A 21,896-nucleotide genomic window follows, 5' to 3' on the forward strand; every position below is an offset into this window, starting at 1 on the left:
GAACTCCCCTGTGACACCAGAGAGGTGATGAAGCTTGGTGGTTAGAGCAGTTTTCTGAGTCAGAAATCTCATCTTTTCCACTCTCTAGTCTTTGGAATATGAGTAACCTCACTGGTGCCCAAGTGTTCTATCTGTAAAACGAAATAAGAAGACTACCTCAAGGAACTTGCTGGGAAGACTAAATGGTTTAATACAGGTAAAGTACTCAGAAAGTACCTGGTAAGTAGTCAGTAATTGTCTGCTATTACTATTGTCATTTTTACTTTTATTAGAATTGGCTCAAAAAGAACCCAAAGAGGGCAATGCTCAAAGGGAAGAAAGGGACGAGAGAAGAGTACACTTACTGATTTGGTTGTTTAGCTTGAAGGCAATGTCCAGCTGCAGGATAAGCAGCATGAACTGGAACCAAGGACTCATCTCCATGGAGGGGAGGGGAATATGGACGGAAAATACAATGTCATTGGCTTCAATTTCCCTTGGAATTGCTTCTTCGATGTCTCGGATCTTGTCACACTGATTGGGTCCCCAAGGCATTAACCATTTTGTCTTGTGATGGTTCTTACGGGCGTCCACACATTTCACCGACATGTAGGACACTGCTGTTGTGGGCCCCGGAGCTGAAAAGAGAATGTTTGTCTGTTTTAGAAAAACCATCTACTGAAGAAACTGTTTCTGGTTAATATGCTTTCCATTACTGTGTTCCCTACGGTTTTTGTACTGCCTTCTACAACTGGGGCTCAGCAATACTTAGGGATCTTCCAAATCCAGGTGAGCATTTTTCAGTGACCTTCAGAGGTATCATAAAAGTATCCCTGAGAACCTTCCCATTGTGTTTTCAATTGCTGTGAAAGAATACATTTGTAACCAGTCTAGTTATACTTCAGCACTTCAAAACAATGTCACAAAAAAATCAGCTGTGCTACAGTTCCCACCTGATTGAGGTCTTGGAGGGCTCTGGTGCTTCAGAGAACAGTATCTAAAGTCAGAAGACCTTAGTCTTCAAAGCCGGATTTGAAGCCTGGTTAAACAACTTACTGTCAGTGAATTTTGGGTAAGTCAGTTAAATCTATAATAGCTTCAGGCCCCTCATCTGAGAAATTAAATGACTGGTTTCTAAGGTTCCTCTTGGCTCTAAAATGGTACGACACTGCCTTTGCTTAAGATGAAGAATGATGGGCCCCTGCTTAGCTTGGTACCTAGCAAAGAATGGGAACTCAAGCACTGACTGATACTTCAAAAGTATACTAAAATATAAACCATGCATTTCAAGACAGCAAAACAACTTTGAAATGTGTAACTTTAAAAACACTATGTTGTGATTATATAACGGTTATATAGTTATAATATTAATAATTTAGAAAATACAGAAATTTTAAGTTCAAAACAACATTCACCCAAAATCCCACTAGAGGGAAGTAACCACTGTTGAAAAAATATCAAAATATCATCTGTCTTTTCTATGACTGTGTAATTAGATAAAAAGTTTGCACATGAATTACATTGTGTAACTTTAAAATATACATAAATATTAACACATATTTATAAAATAGTTATATCATGCATAGTTTTATAGTCTTTTCTTTTCATTCACTTAGAGAAGTAGAGTAGTGTGTGATAACACTGGCTCTAGAGGCAACCTGTCAAATCCTGGCTTTCCCATTTTTAGTTGTGTCACCGTAAATCCATGCTAGGAAGTTTTGGGCAAATTACTAAGCCTATCTCTGTATCAGTTTTATCATCTCTTAGATGGCAATAATAATAGTACCAACCTTTCCAAATCACTGTATGTTTTAAACAAGTTAACATATTAAAGCGCTCAGAGTAGTGCTTGAGCAACAAAAAGCATAAGATATTAGCCATTCTATCATAAATATTTTCTTTATAATTAAAACCTTTCAATTAGTGGTTGCAAAATAGTCAGTCACACAATACACCAAAATTAACTCTGCCTTCATCAGTTTGTAAAGGCTATCTATAAATAAGAATAATCCTTTGCCTAATATGTTTTGTTGGAAATTTCTCCTAGCTTTTCCATCTGCTATCTAAATTTGTTTATGGAACATTTAAATATAGAAGTTCCAGATCTTATATAGAATCCCTCTTTTCCTTTATGTTTTTTTCCCTCATGCTTTTGTGCTTACAGAGACTGACCTTCTTGATCTCCAAATTCAATAGTCATCTATATTGACTTCTATTTATTTTTTGCAATTTCATTTTTTGTAATATTTAAATAGTTGATCCATCTGAAAACTGCTATAAGAGATTAGGTGAGGTTTTATTTTTCTTAAATATTTAAATTATGGTTTATTGAACAGACGTTCCCTTTTGTTGATTTATGATATCACTGTTACCTTATGTATATGAGCATATGTTTCTAAACATCTGCTCTTTTCCATGTATTAAACCGTGAATTCGTGAGTCAGCACAACATTGTTCTAAATTCTGTAAATTGATGATTTTTATCAATATCTGCTAGAGTAACTCTCTTCCCCAATCCATTTCAAATTTATATCTTTTTGCTAGAATATTGAAGATTGAATTAAATCTATACATAATAGATAATAATGAACGCGGACAGAATTAGAACCCTTCCCCAACCTTTAGTTTTCCCATCCAGGAACAGTACTTGCTTCTCCATTGTCTACAATCTGTTTTGAGATTTCTTTGAAAACTTTCATTGTTTTCTTTACGTGGGTCCTACTAGCATATTATATTTTAAAAAATATGTACCTATAAAACTTTGAAAGTTATTAGTTAAAACAAAATATCATAAATTATGATTTATGTGTGTGGTTTAAATATGTGTATTTCTGTGGATCTGAAACTCGGTATATTATGTTTGTAGATCTCTGGGCAGAAATTCTCTCTTATTTAATAGAGATCAGATAGTAATAGATGAACATGGAAAGCAAAAAAGAAAGTTATGTAAGAGGTAAAAATGTCTGTTATTAATATTCTGCCCTACTTCTAATGTTCGAATCCACATTATTTCTCTATTCTATTAAATATCTATTTTAATGATACATTTTTAGGAAAATGTTATGTTTGCAAGAAGTTGCAACAATGCCTGTTAAAACTTACCAGAAAAGTCAACACTACCAAGCTCTAGCTGAACATCCTTGATGTAGAACGCTGAACACTGCAATACAAGTTGCCACTAACCCCAGCTAGGGAAGTTTTTCTTTAAAACTCAAAACTGTATCACAAAGACTTTACATCTAATCCGTCCAAAATCAGACATCTGGCTTATTCTTAGAAATATGAGTCAATCAAACGTTGGTTATCCTGACTCAGCTAAATAGCCCACTGACATTAGAAAAGCCAAATGGCACATTTAACTGAATCCTTTTTAATGTGGTTGGAGAAATAAACAGTGAGACAAAAGTCATGAATTCTATTTTCAGCTAACCTACTCAGACTGACTATTTGCTGCAGAAAATAGTTACTACATTTTAAAACTTCTATTCTTCCAAAATGAACCTAACTTTTTTTTTTTTTTTTTTTAACCTTTTCGAAAAACAAGTCTCTCACTTCTCAGACCAAAATGAAAAATAACTAGCTGAGTTCCTCAGCTAAGCTCCAAAACCACATTCCAAACTTAATAACAGAGAAGCTGAACACTTTACGGGCACAAAGGCTGCATTTTTAATGAATGCAGTGAACGCCTGCCTTTCTAGGGGCCTGCATTATTTTTATTCTTTCATTAGTCTAGTGTTTCTTCCATAAAGAAAAAAAAATCCCAGAAATACTAATATTTTCATAAATATCATAGCAGCGAACTTGGAGAAGCGTTAAGTGTATCTCAGGCTATACTGTGAGAATCACAATTTTTTTCACTTAAATAAATTAGTCTTCCAGTCTCAAAAATGTTTTGTATAACTTTGAAACCTGAACATCATTCAATATTTTCCATTTTTCTAATGGTGTTCAAAAGAGAAAACATGTGTCTTGCTTGAGAAAGTAAACAGACATCCTGATATTCAAACACAGACAGTTAATGTTTCTCCAATAATATCTTTACAGCTCAGTGCAATGTTCTACTCCAGCTAAACATGAATTCCTAAGTGTTTCTTTACGTATACGGCATTATCAAGTAAACCAAAAGCAAAGCTTATAGCTGGTAGCTGGTCACCTATCATAGAAGCTGTTTTCGTTACCTACAGCCAATATTATAACTACATGTGTCATAAATTGTGTCTAGAATCAAAATAAGTTCGATCTGTCTTTAATTTTTTTTTTTTTTAATGTGAAAGATTGTTTTAAGAGAAAAGAGCTAAATGGAGGAACTTTAAATTCAACCTTTGAACAAGTCACAATAAACTAACAAGTATTTGTGATGAAGGCCTTACTTAGTCATTTGTGTGGTTCTAGGGATTAACAGAGTTTGTGTATTCAAGAGGGGGCTGGATAGATTCAGGTCAACAAACTGAGTCATGTTTGCTCAGGTGAAAGCTAAAAATAAGCACTCCCCAGTATTCCTAGGCTAGTAATGCAATATTACCCAGCTGCCTCAGCACACATTATAAACGTCCCCTCCACCCAACCATAGTATAAGGTTTAATTGAAAACAAGTGAGCCAAATCTACTTCTACACCAGACCAATTCAATGAACAGAGCAATTTGGCCAAAACTGAATATGCCTAGTCACTATCAACTGGTTAAGATAGCCTTGAGAATATGCACAGAAGTTATAAAACCAGGAGCTGTTCGTTGAAAATGCAGTCTATTTTGAATTCAGTTCTTTTTTATCAAACATGTCCATTTTATTTTGTCTGTATTTCCATACAATATTTTTGGCCTCCACTTTTCCACTATAGTACACAAATTGTGAAATGCAATTCTACACAACACTTAATGTTAAAGTGATAGGAAATCAAGAAGAGTTTTAACAAACTGAAGGTTGCAAACAAATGCACAAACACAGCTTGAAGTCTCTTTAAAAATTCAATGGTCCCTCAGTTTCACACGTTACTATGGCTCACAATATATTGTCCAAATTTGTCTTGAATACCTACTATGTACTAGACAGCGCTGGTGCTGCAGCAAACCTACCAGGTGCCAACCATTTGAACATACAAATAATGGCGGAAGCAGACAACAAATCATTACAGGAAAAAATAATTTTGATGAATGCTATATGTAACCTGACGTTCCCTGAGAAAGGGCAACAGTCAGATACTTGGGAGATAGGAGAAATGAATACACTTGAATGAGAGGAAAAATTCAGTCATTGTTACAACGTAACCTGGAATAAAAATGTAAGTGAACAATGACTAAACCTGTAGTATTGCTTTTGGAAGAATATTCATTGACTCCCATCAGCTTCCTGTTATTTCACTTCAAATGGGTATCCAGTTTACAAATTACTATCTAGCCAACCACTAGCATTTATCATGCTCAAAGTTGAGTCAACATGAAATCATTAGCCCCTACTCCTTCCAGAACCTGTAATTGAAGAGTTGGAGAGTGATATAAGACTTGGTAGCCTCTTGGAAAAGTTAAAATAAAACTAAAACAACATGCTGACCTGACACATGGTCTCATTTTAGCCAACAGAGACTATTTCTTTGCTTTATTACAAGCAATGAAGATTCCTTTAGCAATCACCTAGGAGCATTACTGTCATGCAGGCACTGTGCTAACTAAAGAAAAAGACAAATGGAGTCCTCGAGCCCCAGGTGCTCATAGTCTGGTGTGGGAGGCTGGGAAGTCCAGAGAATTACATCTTGATTGGAAATTTCTCCGACAGAGGTTTCCACAGGATGCTCTGGTTGTAAAAAAGAAAAAGCTGGTGGTGGCTGTTGGCAGGGCACAGCCTTGGAAAAGAGCAGGTAGTAGCCACGGGAGAAAGGGGGATGGCCAAGGAGGGAGGGCGCCGAGGTACAACATGGGCTGGATCATAGAATATCTAAAACAATCATATTTTCTGCAGCTATCTGTGCTTGAATATTAAAAATTAAAAGGAAATCACTTAGCAGGGGAAAAATACAGCACCACCCGTATATGTCTGTGGCCACCCTTGCCTTTTCTCATCAGTGGTACACTTCTACTAGAGTGCCTCGGCCCCTGCTCCCGATAGTCCCTGCTGTACCCTATAGAGCACCATAAAGAAGGAATAATAAAGAGACCCACACATAACAAAGAACTTTTATTTGGCAGGAATGTTGCCTTTTAAGACACCTTTCTCTGCCCTGTAACTAGCCACAAGGCCAAACATGAGATCTGCTGAAAGAAGGGGGAGTGAGACGGTGGTCAGGTGGGAATGAAGAAGCATCCCTCCTATTCCGGCAAATGGCCCCAAAGAGCCTTTGAAGTCTCAATCATCAGGTAATAATAGCCTTCCTCTAAATGAGAGGAAGAATGTCTGCCTGGCAACAAAGATGATATTTAAAGATTAATCTGCTTTGGGCTACAAGGGGAAGGAATGAGGAGAACAGACCCGTTTAAAAGGTCATTCCTGTTTGTAAGAATTAATAATCAGATTACCACCATTTAAAAAAGGAATGACTTTAAGCAAAAATGGTCAAAGACTTCAGAAATGTTTTATTTTATTTTTACAGTAGAATTTATCTAACAAAAATGATAGAAACAACAATATACATTAATTTAAAAACATAAAAAAGTTGCTAGCAAATACTTTCCCTTACTGACTTGAGATGCTGGTCTAACGCCTGAAACCTAATCTCAGTTAAAAAGCTGCCAACACCATCTGTCCACCTGCAAAAATGTGAATGTTTGATTCATTTATATTTTATAATTTCATTTTATTTATTCTCTATCTTGTTCTGTAAAACATTTTGGGGTACTAGAAATGGTTATTAGCCTTTATTTTTAAAAAAACAATTGAGGCTGATTTCAAAGGATAGAATTAATGTTGGGGCAGGGGTGGACAGACTGCAAATTACTTGGCCTATGTCGATATCTTCAAAAGTTTTGGGAGCTTACATTCCCCAGCTACTGCTTTTTTCCCCCCAGCTGTTGCTTTTGAAGCAACAGCTGGGAAATACAGGATCCCACAACTTTTGAAGCAATAGCTGAAGAATTCAAGCTCCCAAAACTTTTACCTGATTTGTGAAGTTAAATGGCTCACTATCCATTTTACTTTGTAATGTAGAGAAAACCTCCATTGTACTCTGACTGGTATTTATAAGAAGTTAACTACAAAGCATATGCCCAAAGTAGTTCTAAGCTCTGCCTATCTAAATATCTCTGCTTGCCTTATGAGAACTTACATAAAACGTATTGAGCACTTAGGCCCTTGGGCAATGGTTTGGATTTTTTGATATATCAAGATGGGGAAGGTCGAAAAGAGGGAGAGAGGGAACACAGGTGTCAGAGAAAGAGACCATGTGGGGCCGGGCGCGGTGGCTCACGCCTGTAATCCCAGCACTTTGGGAGGCCGAGGCGGGTGGATCATGAGGTGAAGAGATCGAGACCATTCTGGTCAACATGGTGAAACCCCGTCTCTACTACAAATACAAAAATTAGCTGGGTATGGTGGCGTGTGCCTGTAATCCCAGCTACTCGGGAGGCTGAGGCAGGAGAATTGCCTGAACCCAGGAGGCGGAGGTCGCGGTGAGCCAAGATCGTGCCATTGCACTCCAGCCTCGGTAACAAAAGCAAAACTCCGTCTCAAAAAAAAAAAAAAAATTCAGCTAAAGAAAGTGCAAATATTAGCATTAAGTTGACTTAGTACTTAACAGATTCAGTGTGTTAATTCTTTTACTGAAATTGCTCTGAAGTTATAATGGTCAGACACTTATGCTACCTCCACCACCTACTTTGAAAAGAAAATTCTCCTATATTTCAACTGAAGAGAAGATTCTCCTATATTTCAACCATACCAATTAAATCTTACTAGCTTACTAAATGAAATATTATTTCACAATTCAATCTCAATTACTGGAGAGCTGAAAGTGTGTCTACAGAGACTAGCCCTGGAGAAGTGATTTTTAGACTTATCATAGCTATGCCCTTGTGCATGAAATGGGGTACGCGAAGTGAAATGAAATTCACTCTTGCCAGCCATTTTCAATCAGTAGTTAATTATGCTAACATCTGTTCTAGGAAAGCTAATTTTTTTTTAATAGAGCAGAACGTTCCTTTACACTAAACCACTACCACCAAAATACACAAACACACATACCACACAGCAGAGTTGAATGCGAAATAATTTGTACTGTACACACAAAAGTCAAGCACTTATTTAAAAATAGTTCCTTACAATATAAACTTATGAAATGACAGACATTTTGACAGCAAGTTTCCAGAAATTGTAACAAACACGTGTATGATCCATTCTGACTCAAAAATACTGAAAAGAAGTATATGTTTGCATTTTAGGCGGATGAGGATTTTAAATGCTTGGCCTACAACCTCAACTGTTGTGGACCCAAAGATGTAACAGCTTTGAAGAAGAGAAGAATTACTCTATATTTGTCAGGATCTACGCGGCAAACACGCGCCACTGGGCTTACGTTACTTGCCTGGCTTGGATCCCGTGGAATGGAGGAACATTAGAACCAAAGGGAAAAAAATTAGAGTGCTCTGGGACACTGAGCCAAACTCTTACATAGTATTTGAAATGGTGCGGTAAACATGAAATTATTTTAGTCTCGAAATTGGTGCCAGTTTTTTTTCCATTCTTTTTGAAAAAAATAATAAAATACACATAAAAGGCCCTGCCAGAGGTTTAGCCCGTAAAATCTGCCAACCATTAGATGTGCTAATTGGTATAGCAATCCAGTGGTCTGCATTAAGACTCAAAAACTGACCCTTAACCATGCACGACAGCAATGTCGTGCAGCAAAGAGAGCCTGAATCAAAAAGACTGACGGTAGTACTTCAAATTACGAATTTCTCTATCCCTGAAAAATGCCTGCAATTTCTGTTTCTCCGTCACTCCAGAAAAACTCAAAACAGCAAAAATTAAATACATATGAAGTGAACACAAAAGACCTCCACAGAAAAAGCAGTGGCTCATCTGTTGACGCTATTGCCCATGGCTCGGCTAGCCAGTCATCTGAGCTAAGTTTTGACTTTGGGCCAGTGCTTCAAAATCAGCAACCTCTCAGCCAAAAGACTGTGGAATGCAGCCAAGACCACCTATGGAAAGTGAATTATAGCATCTTATAATTTACTACCTTGGGCTATGATCTCATAAACCCAGCATGGAGGGCACACCAGTTCTTGTGTGGGAAATCTCTCAGGCCCCCGCAGAGGCCCCCAAAGCTGTCCTGGCAAAGCTGTAGGGGTGGAGGTGACAAAAAAGGGGACACCTGGCTCTCCTTCTTAAATAAGCTCACCATGGGCACACGTTTATATTGGAATTTTAGGGTCAGAAAATACCAAAATTAAATCTTCTAGAAGACACCCAGTCAGTGGCTTTGTTCTAAAGTGCCTATTACACTCTACAAGTTTCCAACATTTCTTATTTAAAATTATCAGACATTCATTATTTAGAAATTACATATATTCTTTTATCAATATTATTGTTAATAATAAACACGAACAACTAGTATGTGAATTGTAAAGCATTTTCACATACATAGATTATTATCGAATCTACCTAGTAATCAAGTAACATAATTACCACCATTGCATATTCAGAAGATCAGTAGTTTTTGTCTCATCAATAAATAGCAGAGCTAGGACTGGAACCCAAGTTTGACTTAATATATAATGCTCCTTTCCAATACAACTCTCTGTTTCTTTATTAGCGCTCACTATTTATTAGCAGTCTCAGATTGCCTGAGGTAGTTGCAGAGCCCAGGAATGAAGACTGTGGCCATAAGTAGCTTGCTGAAGATCCATAGGTGAGGCACTACGAGCACTAGGCTGGATGTCACACAAAGGGAGCCAGCACGACAGCTTGTTTGGGAGATGTACAGTCAGGGACAGAGTATCTCTTAGACTTCCCTAAAGAAATGATGGAATAATAGGCTCCTGAAACTGCATTAAACTTCCTTGAATCTAATGGATACTCTCCCACGTCTTACTGGGTCTTGCTCATAACTTCATATTGCAGGTAGGCAGCGTTTAGGATGTTAGCCTACAGAAGATCTGACTCAGGAACACAGAGCTGCCATGGCAAAGTCTATGATACCCCTTGTATGCATAGTAAGAGACAGGGATTCAAGTTACAGAAAATTTGACTCCAGAACAACCTAAGGAAGAATGACGGATAAATCAAGTAGGCAAACAATGGCACAGTTTGACTCTGGAAAGGGTGGGTTCCTCATCCATGGAAACATTCAGGAAGTAAATGAACAGATAAGAGCAAGAGCCTGAACTAAATATAAGTTTCTCTCGTCACACCAAAATGATAACGTCTCCTATCCATGCATGTGGTATGCCAGGGAATGGAGAAATCAAGGTCCTATAAAGAGCTGCACATAGTTTATTGATCTTTTTTTCTTTTTTCTGGCCAGTTCCAGATAAACAGATAAAAGCAATTAAAGTATAGGGCATTCTGAATGGTCAAAAATTTAGTGATGTACATTGCAGGTTAGGGTGAAGGGCAAGCAAGACCTGTTAATGTCTTTATCTGGAATTTCACAAACGCCAAGAATAATCATATTTCCTTTCCTGGTTATTCAAAGAAAACACAGGCCCTTATGATTTGTGAATTCTCTAGAATTGAGGGTAGAAGTACATTTTGAGGATGTTAAAACTTGCAGTTTTAACATTCACATTCTTAGGAATTACTGGCTTTTTAAAACACTGAAATAAAAAAATTGAATAAAGTGCCTATGCAATTATTAAATATTTTTAATTTCATCACTTTTAGGTTCTAGCTCAAGGGCCATCTCTTCTTCATTCAATTTGTTAAATGCCTATAATGTGCCAGGTGGAGGCCTCCTTTGGTTTTCCTTCAGTTTACCAATGATGCTTACTTCCTCTCATGCTGGTATCACCCGATCTATATCTTTTTTTTTTTTCAGATAGAGTCGTGCTCTGTTGCCCAGTCTGGAGTGCAGTGATGCGATCCCAGCTGATTGCAACCTCCACCTCCCGGGTTCAAACGATTCTTCTGCCTCAGCCTCCCGAGTCCCTGGGATTACAGGTGTGAGCCACTGCACCAGCCTGGCCTATGTCTTTATCACAGCATTCTACTTTATTTGCCGGCATCACTTCTGAACCCTACAAAATTATAAGCTCCTAAAGGGAAGGACCACATTTTATTCTGCCTTGTGCCACTAAGCACAGAAACTCAAACATGCAAGTCCTCCAGACTTGAATTGAACTATTATTATAGGGTTTTTGTGTCATAATAAACACATTAATCTTAAGTTATGCTCAATGTAACTAACAAACGTCTATCAAATGTCTATTAGGCATCATTTTTTAAAGACCATAGTGGATTAATCCTTGACCTGCCTGTATCAAAGCACATTTAGACTGGCACTCAGCAACAGTTTGGGAAGATGCCAGAGCTGCCTTCCATGAGGCCAGCCTCCCAAGGTCACACATGTGCTTAATAGAGGCTCACTTCCTACAGATACTTATGATGATTCTTGCAGATCTGTGTCAAGCAATATAGTAAATGAAATACTAAATTTTGAAGATCAAAATGAACTTGTCCTCAACTATTATCCAATCCATAGCAAGAAAAGTAATTACACATCAAAAGAAATTAGATACCAGGCAAACAAAAATGGTAATTTTTTAAAAAACTGCTCCCAAAGGGTTTGTGGCCAACATTAATATTGCAGGAACATGTTTAGATAACTGCTGTTTAGCATAGTTCCTGGAAACAGATTCTCAAAGCCAGGACTTACAGTTATTTACCTTCTTACAGCACTGCCCTGAGGGTTTTAAGGCCTAAGTGAATAGAAAGCAAATGGGGGAAAAATGAGATAAAATGTTCACATCTCAGCCTGTAGTGTATATAACTCATGGCTGCATGTTTGAAGATTTTATGACAAAATCCATATTCTTAAGAACACATGTAGGGAAGATTTTGGCCATTTCTTTAACATCCTCAAAACAATACCTACCAGAGAAAAGCAAACACTCCCACAAGCATCAGTATTCTACTTCTGAGGCCAAAGTACAAAACAAGCTCAGACAGAAATCTGGGCAAAGGAACCTTCTGCTGCACATATGTACTATTTTTCAGAGATCTAAATGATTTTTTTTTTCTCTCTGTCCCAAAGAATCCCATATGGAAGTTCTCGAAGAATTAGCAAAGAAAAACAGTGAAAGCTGGTGTTGAAGGAACAGCGGAGTGTAGAGAGTATCAGAAGTCTTGAGGTGACTCAGAGATTCAGAAGGGCGACAGACAGAGGCAGTTTCTACTGGAGAAAAGAGCAATGTAGGATGAGCAATTTCCTATACCTGTTGATTCATGTAGGATGCAAGCAAAAGACAGAAGTCAAAGATGTTCCCAAATTTCTCCCATAGGTAGCAGATGAGTGATGTCATTCAAAGGAAAATGAATGACATGTCCTATCCCAGAATTTGTAGAAGCTGGAGGTGTATAGCTTGTTTCAAAGGGGAGGGTTGAAGATAAAAGGTCAAATATATGAATGACTAAGATATGGAAGAGGAATTAGATTGACCCTGGGTCATTCCAATGTTGCAAGTTCTCAGGAAGGAAATCTGAGATCAATAAAATCAAACTGGCCCAAAGTTCACCAGATCAGTTGAAGAAAATGAGCCGCCAGCACCTGTGTGAGTGGAGATGCTCCGCAGTAACACTTGGTGAGTGCAAAGGATGCAGGGGACATTTGAGCACCGGGTAGGGATCGAAAGATGACTTTTAGGGTCTTTACTGTCATTATTATTCTCTGAGCATTCTTCACATGTAATATTTAGAGTTTTGATTCTGGGCCACAAGTTGATCTGCTATTCCTGAACTACTTTAAATCTGAGGATAAGAATCTTGGTAGAATGAATTATCCTACGACTTATGATTGCTCAGTTCTAGCAATGGATATGCTATTAACCAGGCACATTTTCAATCTTGGGCCTTAGTTTTCTCAACTGTGAAAGGCAGTATTTAAACTGTTACGCACTTTTACCTCAGCAATTGTAGGATTCTAAAGAGAATTTATGTACTCTATGTTATGATGAAAGTCATTCTTTTAAGTTTTTTAAAAAAAAAGTTCCTTCAAATTAAGGTCAATTTATGTTCCAGGAGTTCAGGCTGTACCTATCAGGCCCCTCCCCTCCTCCTTGTCCTTGTATTTTCACATCTGTTAGAGAAACAGATCTTAATGGTCCTACTCTTGTTCTGTTATTATTTGGGATCTGAATGAGTTCTGAGTGTTTTCTATCTTCCAACAGCTGGAGAGGTCAAAGAACTGTTCCTAAAAGCAAGGACAAGCTAAAGCCAATTGTATATGTAAAACTTCATACTGATGTATTCAGCACAGTGAAATATACCCCTGTAATTTATACTCTAAAAAGGTAGGTCTAATCCAATCGTAATGAAGACCTTTAGGGGAAAACAACAAGAACTCTATTCTAGCTTCCAGCCAGTGGTCCGTATACTCACAGTCTAACGCAACACAAAGACATTCCAATACAATGAAATAATTTGGATCCTGTCCCGCCTCTAGGTTTAAGACTTAGCTCAAGAGAGCTAAGTCTTTTTATTATTCAGAAGAAATGAAAGTCACCGCATACACTTCCCTAGGCCAAGAGATCACCGACAAAATTTGCTAATGAAATCACTTCGTAACATTCATTCAGATTTTCATTTAAACTGCTGGGTTCCTAATATATTTCTAAATTTACCGAGATTACCCTCTACAAAAAAAATACGTCATAAAACAGTGATTACAAGGTAGCAAGGGACTTACGTCCACAGGAACAGTTCTTTATGTTGCTGAAGTCAATTACAAAAACAGAGTAAGAAAAATTAAAAGCAAGAGCTCTAGACTCAGAAAAACTTGGTTCAAATCCCAACTCTGTCACTCACTAGCAATTTAGTCGGGCAGCTCACCTAGCCCTATAGGATGCCGGTTTTCCTTTTGTAAAATTGTACTAAGGGTACTCACCTCCTAAGTTTGTTTTGAGGATAAAATGATTACTATAAAAACCCTAGTATAGTACCATGAAAACAGTGAGGGCTTAATGGATGTTAACTATTGGTAATAACAGTGTTATCAGCAAATGAGAAGAATTAGAATCTGGTGGGAGATGAAGACCTACTCCATGCTCTCTGTTCTGCCTTCTTCCCCTGAGGGGTGTGTTATCAACATTTAAGGAACTAGAAGGTGTACATCCTGGATGTTAAAAACAGGGGTTCTCCTCACTTATCAGTGAACAGCCCCAGTACTAGAGATGATTTTATAAAGATTTTAACTTGAACATCTAAGATATCCCTGAGAAATATCCCAGGCATAGCTTACGCAGCCTGTTATTTGAGGGAACACAGAATTAACCCTTGGTTTTATCCTTAGCAAAATGGGATTATAAAATCTTTTTTCCACAATTATCTTCACAAATTATTATAAAATAATTATGGCAGAGCCAAATCTATTGACATGGGTATTTGCTACCCTTTCCCCTCCTCCCCTTGGATAAAGAGAATGCTGGTTTTGCCCCTTCAGTCACAACCTCTCACCTGCCCCACAATGAGGGTTCAACTATTGCTAGACAGATTTTTTGGGTTTTCATGACACACAATCAAAAGACAGAGAATAGGTAGAAGAGATGGGCTTGGGTCTGGGGAGGGGTTTTACCAGCAGAGTGTTGGGGTGATTTTGGAAGAGACACGTTGGCAACATCAAAGTGGATGGGGAAAAAAATTGGAATTTCTAGAAGTATTGCTAGAGATGATACATCCTCTTTACCATGCTTTGACAGTTACAGAACAGAAGTTGTTAGATCACTTTAAATTCACCTTTGATTGCCTGTTTCTCTGACAGAATCCCTACCTGGAGACTGGACCAAAGAGGCCATGTCTTCCACAGAGGCGACATAAGCAATAAGAGAGGTGCAAAAACATCTTGCAAACCTTAGGCAGGATTCACTGAGTTCATACATGACATGGGGAATATTGAAAAGACTGACATCTTAGAAAGGCACGTTAGGATTGTGGGTCTACACTGTGTAAGGCTAGAGCTACGGCTGCACTAGGCCATCACCTTATTTTAATATTTTGTCCAAATTCTGGGCTTCTCACAATCAGAGAGCTATACCTACCAATTTCCTCTTACTGTTCTTAGCTGCCCGGTCCCCATTCCTCTACTCCGGGATTTCTCAAGTTTTGCACTAATGGCATTTTGGGTTGAATAACTATTGTGGGGGTTTGGCTTGTGCAATGTAAAATATTTAGCAACATATTTGTCTTCTACCCACTTGCAGTCAATAGCATCTTTCTCTCCCTTCCCCCCGCCCCCGCTGGAAAGTTCCAGGATGGGGCAGGGGGAGTCTTCTCCAAACATTGCCAAATGTTCCCTGGGGGGCAAAACTGCTTCTGGTGGAGAACCCCTGCCTTACCACAATCACCCAGGCTTACAGGAAAAATTCATACTCCATCAAGTCATTCTACATACCTCATTTTCAGAGTTTCCAACTGCAGAGATTCCAAGTTCTCAACAATTTATAACCATTACAGTTTGCCTCACGCTACACTGACCGCATCAGGCTATCATTTATAAATTACAGTAATGGGCCAGGCGCGGTGGCTCAAGCCTGTAATCCCAGCACTTTGGGAGGCCGAGGCGGGTGGATCATGAGGTCGAGAGTTCGAGACCATCCTGGTCGACATGGTGAAACCCCGTCTCTACTAAAAATACAAAAAATCAGCTGGGCATGGTGGCGTGTGCCTGTAATCCCAGCTCCTCAGGAGGCTGAGGCAGGAGAATTGCCTGAACCCAGGAGGCGGAGGTTGCGGTGAGCCGAGATCGTGCCATTGCACTCCAGCCTGGGTAACAAGAGCGAAACTCCGTCTCAGAAAAAAAAAAAAAAAAAAAAATTACAGTAATGGATATTTCTTTTTTAAATATATTTGTTGGATATTTTTTATGTGCTAGGCATTGTGCTAGGTACTTAACAGGACAATTTTCATTCTTATACACAAGTATGTGGTAGATATTATTATCTCCATTCAGAGATGAGTAAAATGAAGACCTGAAAAATGAAAATAACTCATCCAAGGTCACAGCCAAAAAGTGTCTGAACTGGGGTTTGAAGCTAATCTGTCCGAGGTCCACAGTCTCGCTTTGTCTCAGGCCACATTATTTCTCCTAATGAGAAAAACTAACACAGGGATACACAAGAAATACATTTACCCCAAGTTACATGAGTTCAAATGGCAAGTCCAGCGTACAGACTGTCATCGAGGGTGGTGCTCTCTGTACTATGCAGACCATCAGCGGTATGGATGTCTTTGTTCTAGGGACAGCAACAAGCTAATTTTTGAATTACGGATTTTCCACAGAAAACCAGAAAATGGTGGTTTCCTTTAAGTAGAAACCACAAGCAGTAACTGGTTGCCATGGTAGCAGAGGTAAACCTAACCTTGACTGGGAATGCAATCACCAGAAAGGGACAGCAACTATGGTCAGGAGTCTAAACCAGACCAGAGACATTTTAACTGGAGAAGAAAAAGTCAAAGGAGAGAAATGATAGTCATCATCAGTTATCTGAAAGGCTACTATCTAACTGAAGTGAAGTGCACACTCTAGATTATTCTAAAAGGAAAATCCAGCATTAGTGAGGGGAAATTATAATGAGGTAATGGAAGCCAGTTTTCCACTGAATGATAGGAAAGAACATTTAACCATCGTATGTTCCAACTGGACTGAAACATTAAGCTGTCTAAAAAGCAACAAGCTGTTAGAATAGAGAGATGCTGACAGGAAAGTCGTCTCTGTTAGGAGACCCAGTGTGGGTGAGACCGGGGTTGACAAATTCCCAGGCCCTCTCCCCAGCCAAAATCTCTGTTTCTCCAGAGAATTAGTAAATTGGGGTTCCCCAATGAAAACAGACAATGGAAGGTCCACCAGGCAGAAAGCCCCAGCTGTTCATCAGTCCAAGAGGAGAGGTGAACTACAATCTCACCTGGGAAGAAAATGCCATTTAGGTGACACCAAGCCAAGGGGAGGAGGAACTTTGTGGGGGATGTTTCCCCTCTGTTCTCAGTAGATGATCAAGGGATAAGGAGGAAGGGCAAAACCAGAAACAAACACAACAAACAGAAAAAACCCACCAAGAATCAAGCGGCTTTCTGCTATCTTCCAACCCTCAGACGCGCTGATGCCTCTTTCTTGGAATGTACCGCCACCTCCTACTGCTTTGGCCTGAAGACTGCATTTGATTTTAAAAAGAAAATCGGCAACCATCCAGCTAGGGGATAGTTAGAGTAATCGTTGATTAGTCCTTTTCTAACCACGAATACTACCTTTTGTTTCACTGCTCTTTATTTGCTCTACACCAACAGTTCATTAAAAACATCTCACCCCTAGATTCAGTGAATAGATAGGACAGGTCTAAACCCAAACATTCCTCTGGAAAAACCAACCACATTGTAAATATGCAGGACCTGTCCAGGAAAATAAAACTGTTACAAAGTCAACCTCTACTGAGGCACACAGCCTCCTTTGGGGGAAAAAAAAAAAAAAAGAGATGCTGAAAAAATGACAGGTTTTTCCTAAAAAACAGCAAAAACTATACTTACTCATTTTTTTCATATTCAGCATGAAGAACACCTAAGAGAATTTTCCCTATCTCTTCATCTTCAGGGCACTCAAAGCATTTACAATCTCATTATTTTATACAACACCCATTAAGTGGGCACCAAAGATTGTTATCCTTCTTTGATTTCTAAGAAAGCAACTACAGAAAGATTACACAAGTTGCCGAAGGTCGTTCAGTAAATTGAGATCCCTGGATTTTCCATTCAGTGATTGTCCTAGGGACACAATGCAAAGTGACTGAATTCCCTAAACTTACCAAAATTCCTAAGTCTTACAGATCTCTTCCCCGTTTCACACCACACATGAGCTTTCCATCATCTAATCACAAATCTGCCACCACACGGATCCTGGACATGAGTATCCTACCAGACCAGTGCCATGTCTGCAAGAAGCCTGGTGCTACACCTGACAGCTTTCGAATCAGCATCAAACAATTCCTTTATCTAGTGAAGTTGATTCTGCCTGACTGCATCTAGGAAATTTTTAACCCCTTGATTAGCTATTGCACAGTTGGTTTAACTTGGATGAGACAGAGGACAAAATAGTAGTGGTTTAAAAAAATGCCTCCCCCATTCTGATTACAAAGGAGGCATGATTAACGAAGTGCCCTTTGTATCCAAGCTCCATTCTAAGAGAAACAGAAAGAGCTTTCCTTCCCCCTTTTTTGATCGCTGAGTCTTTTCCTACTTGTCTCATCACCCACACAATCTGTTCTCAGCCCAAACAGACAATCCAGCCAGTCTGTGGAGAGTTCCTAAAACATTTATGTCCTGAAAGCAGACAGGATGAACAGGACCTCATCTCGACAAAGGATGATGGGACATTCAGCAAAAGAGTTCACAAAGGGAAATACAGATGGAGGCCCAGAGCTGAATGCATTTGCCCACAGTGTCTAACACAATGCTAGTCCTTATGGGTGCTTGTAAACCTTCTGGTCAATTTACAGCCACCTCCAGGTTTTATCCCCCAAATTCCATTGCTTTTAGAACAGAGGGTTTTAAAAGAAAATACAATTAACAAGTAAGGAGGTCCAAATCAGTGCTTTAAGAATCCTTCAGTTTCTCTAGACCTTTAAACATAAAAATAGCAACTTAGATGAAGATTTTAGTTCCAACACTACCAGATCAGCGTTGACATAATGCATGTAAAATACTCAATACATTGCCTGGTGCATACTAAGTACTCGAATAATATTACCTAAAATTTTCATCTTATACTACTCTATTTTATTAATGACATTTTTATATATGTCATGCCTGTCTACTCAGCTAAATAGATCCACCTTATCTGTTTTTTTTGTGTAGTCCAAAAGATAAATGCCTTCATATAATTATTTTATTTAAGCCTTCAGATCTATAGTAGGTTACAAGCAGTAAAAGCAAACCTAGGCCTCATAGCTGGCAAGCGGTGGATTACCCTACTGAGATCCGAATCCATAAATTTCACATCCAGTGTTTTATTTCAGTAACACCACAAATGAACAGACTCTCATCTCTTGTGCCTCTTTGTATTCTTCAGAATTTAGCTGAGAGCTAAGAAATACCTTAATCATCATCTAAAATAAATTTCTAATCATAGGTGACCTAACATCTCTGAAGATTTATTATAGCGCCTTTAATAAGGAAGAAAAGAAATGGGTGGGAAAGCCCAAGCATATTTGGCTTTGAGGAGAGACATGCCTCTGTTTTTATTTGCCAAGAGACAGACTTAACAGGTCTATTTAGAAAGACAAGAGGAAGCATGAGGGATTCAATGATATACCTAAGGAGACAAATGGGGCTAGAGCCAGATCTCTTGATACTCTGCTCATGGCTTTCTGTATTAAGCTAATTATTTAGCACTTTGAGTGAGATGAATCTTGACTTGGATTACGCACATCAAGTGGTGTTTCAGATGATCATGCCATACTTCAAAGGCCCATACCAATCCCCATTATAAAAAAAAAAAAAAATTATCTGATCTAAAAAATGCCTAGAACTCAGTCTTTTTCACCTAACTTAGCCCTTAGCAACAAGCTGTCCTATTTTATGGATCTTGTTTTCCTCATCAAATTTGAGTTGCTGGAGGACAAAATCCGTGTGTTTGCTCCTTCTGTAGCCCATGGCTAACCTAGTTCAGGACTTCTCGCAACTTGTGCTGCTCATTGCTTGGTCTGCCTCACAGCCTCCTAAATGTCCCAAAGAAACCTTGAGTGACTATAACATCTACTGAATTTCCCAACCACCCCCAGAACTACTGCTCTGCTTGGGCAGTCATTAAACCTTCTCTTCTGCCTTCAGGATCTTCATTTCAGCTGTCAGAACATCCTGTTGCCATCCAGTTCACACAGACATCCAGCCCAGCAGGAACACGTGTTGCAATGAGCTTTGCTTCAAAGCCAGCAGCCTGGCCAAGTTCCAGGAATTGTCACTAATGATCTTCACCAGCTACTTGGTGCTCAACAGTGATCTCTGAACACACACGCACACTCCATTTCCAATATTGCTCTAGTTAGAGGAGCTGCCTGACAGAGGTTGGTTCCATAACTTATTTTATTCTTTAATTGTTACAGAGAACTTACGTCATCAAAACAAGCAAACCCTCCAAATACACTCTCTGCAATGCAGCAGTCGTCTCCACCAACTTACTCCTTTTTTTCTGAGATGGATTCTTGCTCTGTCACCCACGCTGGAGTGCAGTGCTGTGATCTCGGCTCACTGCAACCTCTACCTCCTGGGTTCAAGTGATTCTTCTGCCTCAGCCTCCCGAGTAGCTGGGACTATAGGCACATGAAACCACGCGAGGCTAATTTTTCTATTTTTTTAATAGAGACAGGGTTTCGCCACGTTGACTAGGCTGCTCTCAAACTCTAGACCTCAGGTGATCCACCCACCTCGGCCTCCCAAAGTGCTGGGACTACAGGTGTGAGCCACCGCACCTCGTTCCACCAACTTATTTTTAAACTGAAGGCATAACAAGGGCATCAGTTTCCTTTGATTGTAAGGGACAGGAAACCTTGCTCAAAGATACTTCAGCAAAACTAAAGTAAGTTAACCAATCAATTAGTAAGGTGATACTGAAAAATACCTAGAGATAAAGCAGTCTTCTAGTGGTTGTTTTGATAAATCAAATGATGTCAACAGATCTCACTTCTCTACAGTCACTGAATTCCACCCTATATTTTATTAGCTTCATTCTCAGGCTTCATTGGAAAGACTTCAGCAATTCCAGGCTTTTACTCTGTGAGTTCAAATTCAGTAAGAACAACAGAGGATATCTCTTCCCGGTAACCTCCACACAAATCTCAGAATTCACTCCCATTGACTAACTTGAGGCATAAATCCACTGTGGCCAGTGCTTAGCTTGGTCATATGTCCATCACTAGAATCGGAAGTGAAGATTCTCTTAAGCCACATGGACTGAGGATGGGGAAGAAAATGTTCCACAAAGGAGATTCAGGCAGATCCTGCTGTCAAAACAAATAGGCGAAACACTGGGCAGCCAAAAAATACCAGTCCTTCTCCCCAATAAATCTTCCTTCTTTTCCTAATCTCCAGGAAGCTGTATTACTGGGATGATCCAACTTTGAAAATAGTATATTAAAAGAAAGAAACAACTAGGCTAGTCAGTATGTCGCCAGTAAGCACATGAAAAGAGTTTACCATTACTGTCAATCAAAGAAATATAAATTAAAAGAATAAGATATTCCTGGCACATTGGGAAACATTTTTTAAATAAAAGTAATCACCAGTACTGGCTGACACGCAAAGAGACAGACATTCCCGGATCTGGCTACTGGGTGATATGATTATCACTGACCATCAAAATCCTTAAAAATGTGCATTTCATTTTACCTTAGATAAATTCACAGAAGTGAATTTACTAAGAAAATAATAAAGGACATAAATAAGAATTTAAATACAAAGAAGCTTTCTCCAGTATTATTTATAATAACCCCAAACTAGAATTATTCTAAATGTCCAACAATAGATTGAGCAATTTAATTATTATAGCCATACTAGATGTTATCATACTGACACTAAAAATGAACTTTCAATGCATGTTTATTAGCATGGCTTAAATAAGTCGAAAGGCACAACACAGAAGAATTAATAAAGTGGGCAACAGTAGCATCATTCACTAATTAAACCTAGTAAATTAGTTTCACTCTCATCTCCTAGGCACTTCCAGGCTCCTCCTTTAAGATTTACCCCAGAGTTCTAAAGACCCAGATTCTGCCCGGGGAAAGAGAAAAACATCTGG

At 38.8% G+C, this 21,896-nt stretch overlaps 1 protein-coding gene across 2 annotated transcripts in view; it reads right to left on the reverse strand.

Annotated features, from left to right (window-relative positions):
• Positions 1-21,896, reverse strand: part of WLS (Wnt ligand secretion mediator) — a 127,293-nt gene that overhangs the window by 88,827 nt on the left and 16,570 nt on the right. For both annotated transcript variants that reach the window (XM_039473620.2, XM_003921430.4), the window contains exon 2: positions 345-617. In XM_039473620.2, coding sequence (XP_039329554.1) covers positions 345-617 — 273 coding nt within the window. The remainder of the gene's footprint in view (positions 1-344; positions 618-21,896) is intronic.

Source organism: Saimiri boliviensis, chromosome 11, assembly GCF_048565385.1.
Source record: "Saimiri boliviensis isolate mSaiBol1 chromosome 11, mSaiBol1.pri, whole genome shotgun sequence".
Taxonomy (NCBI): Eukaryota; Metazoa; Chordata; class Mammalia; order Primates; family Cebidae; genus Saimiri; species Saimiri boliviensis.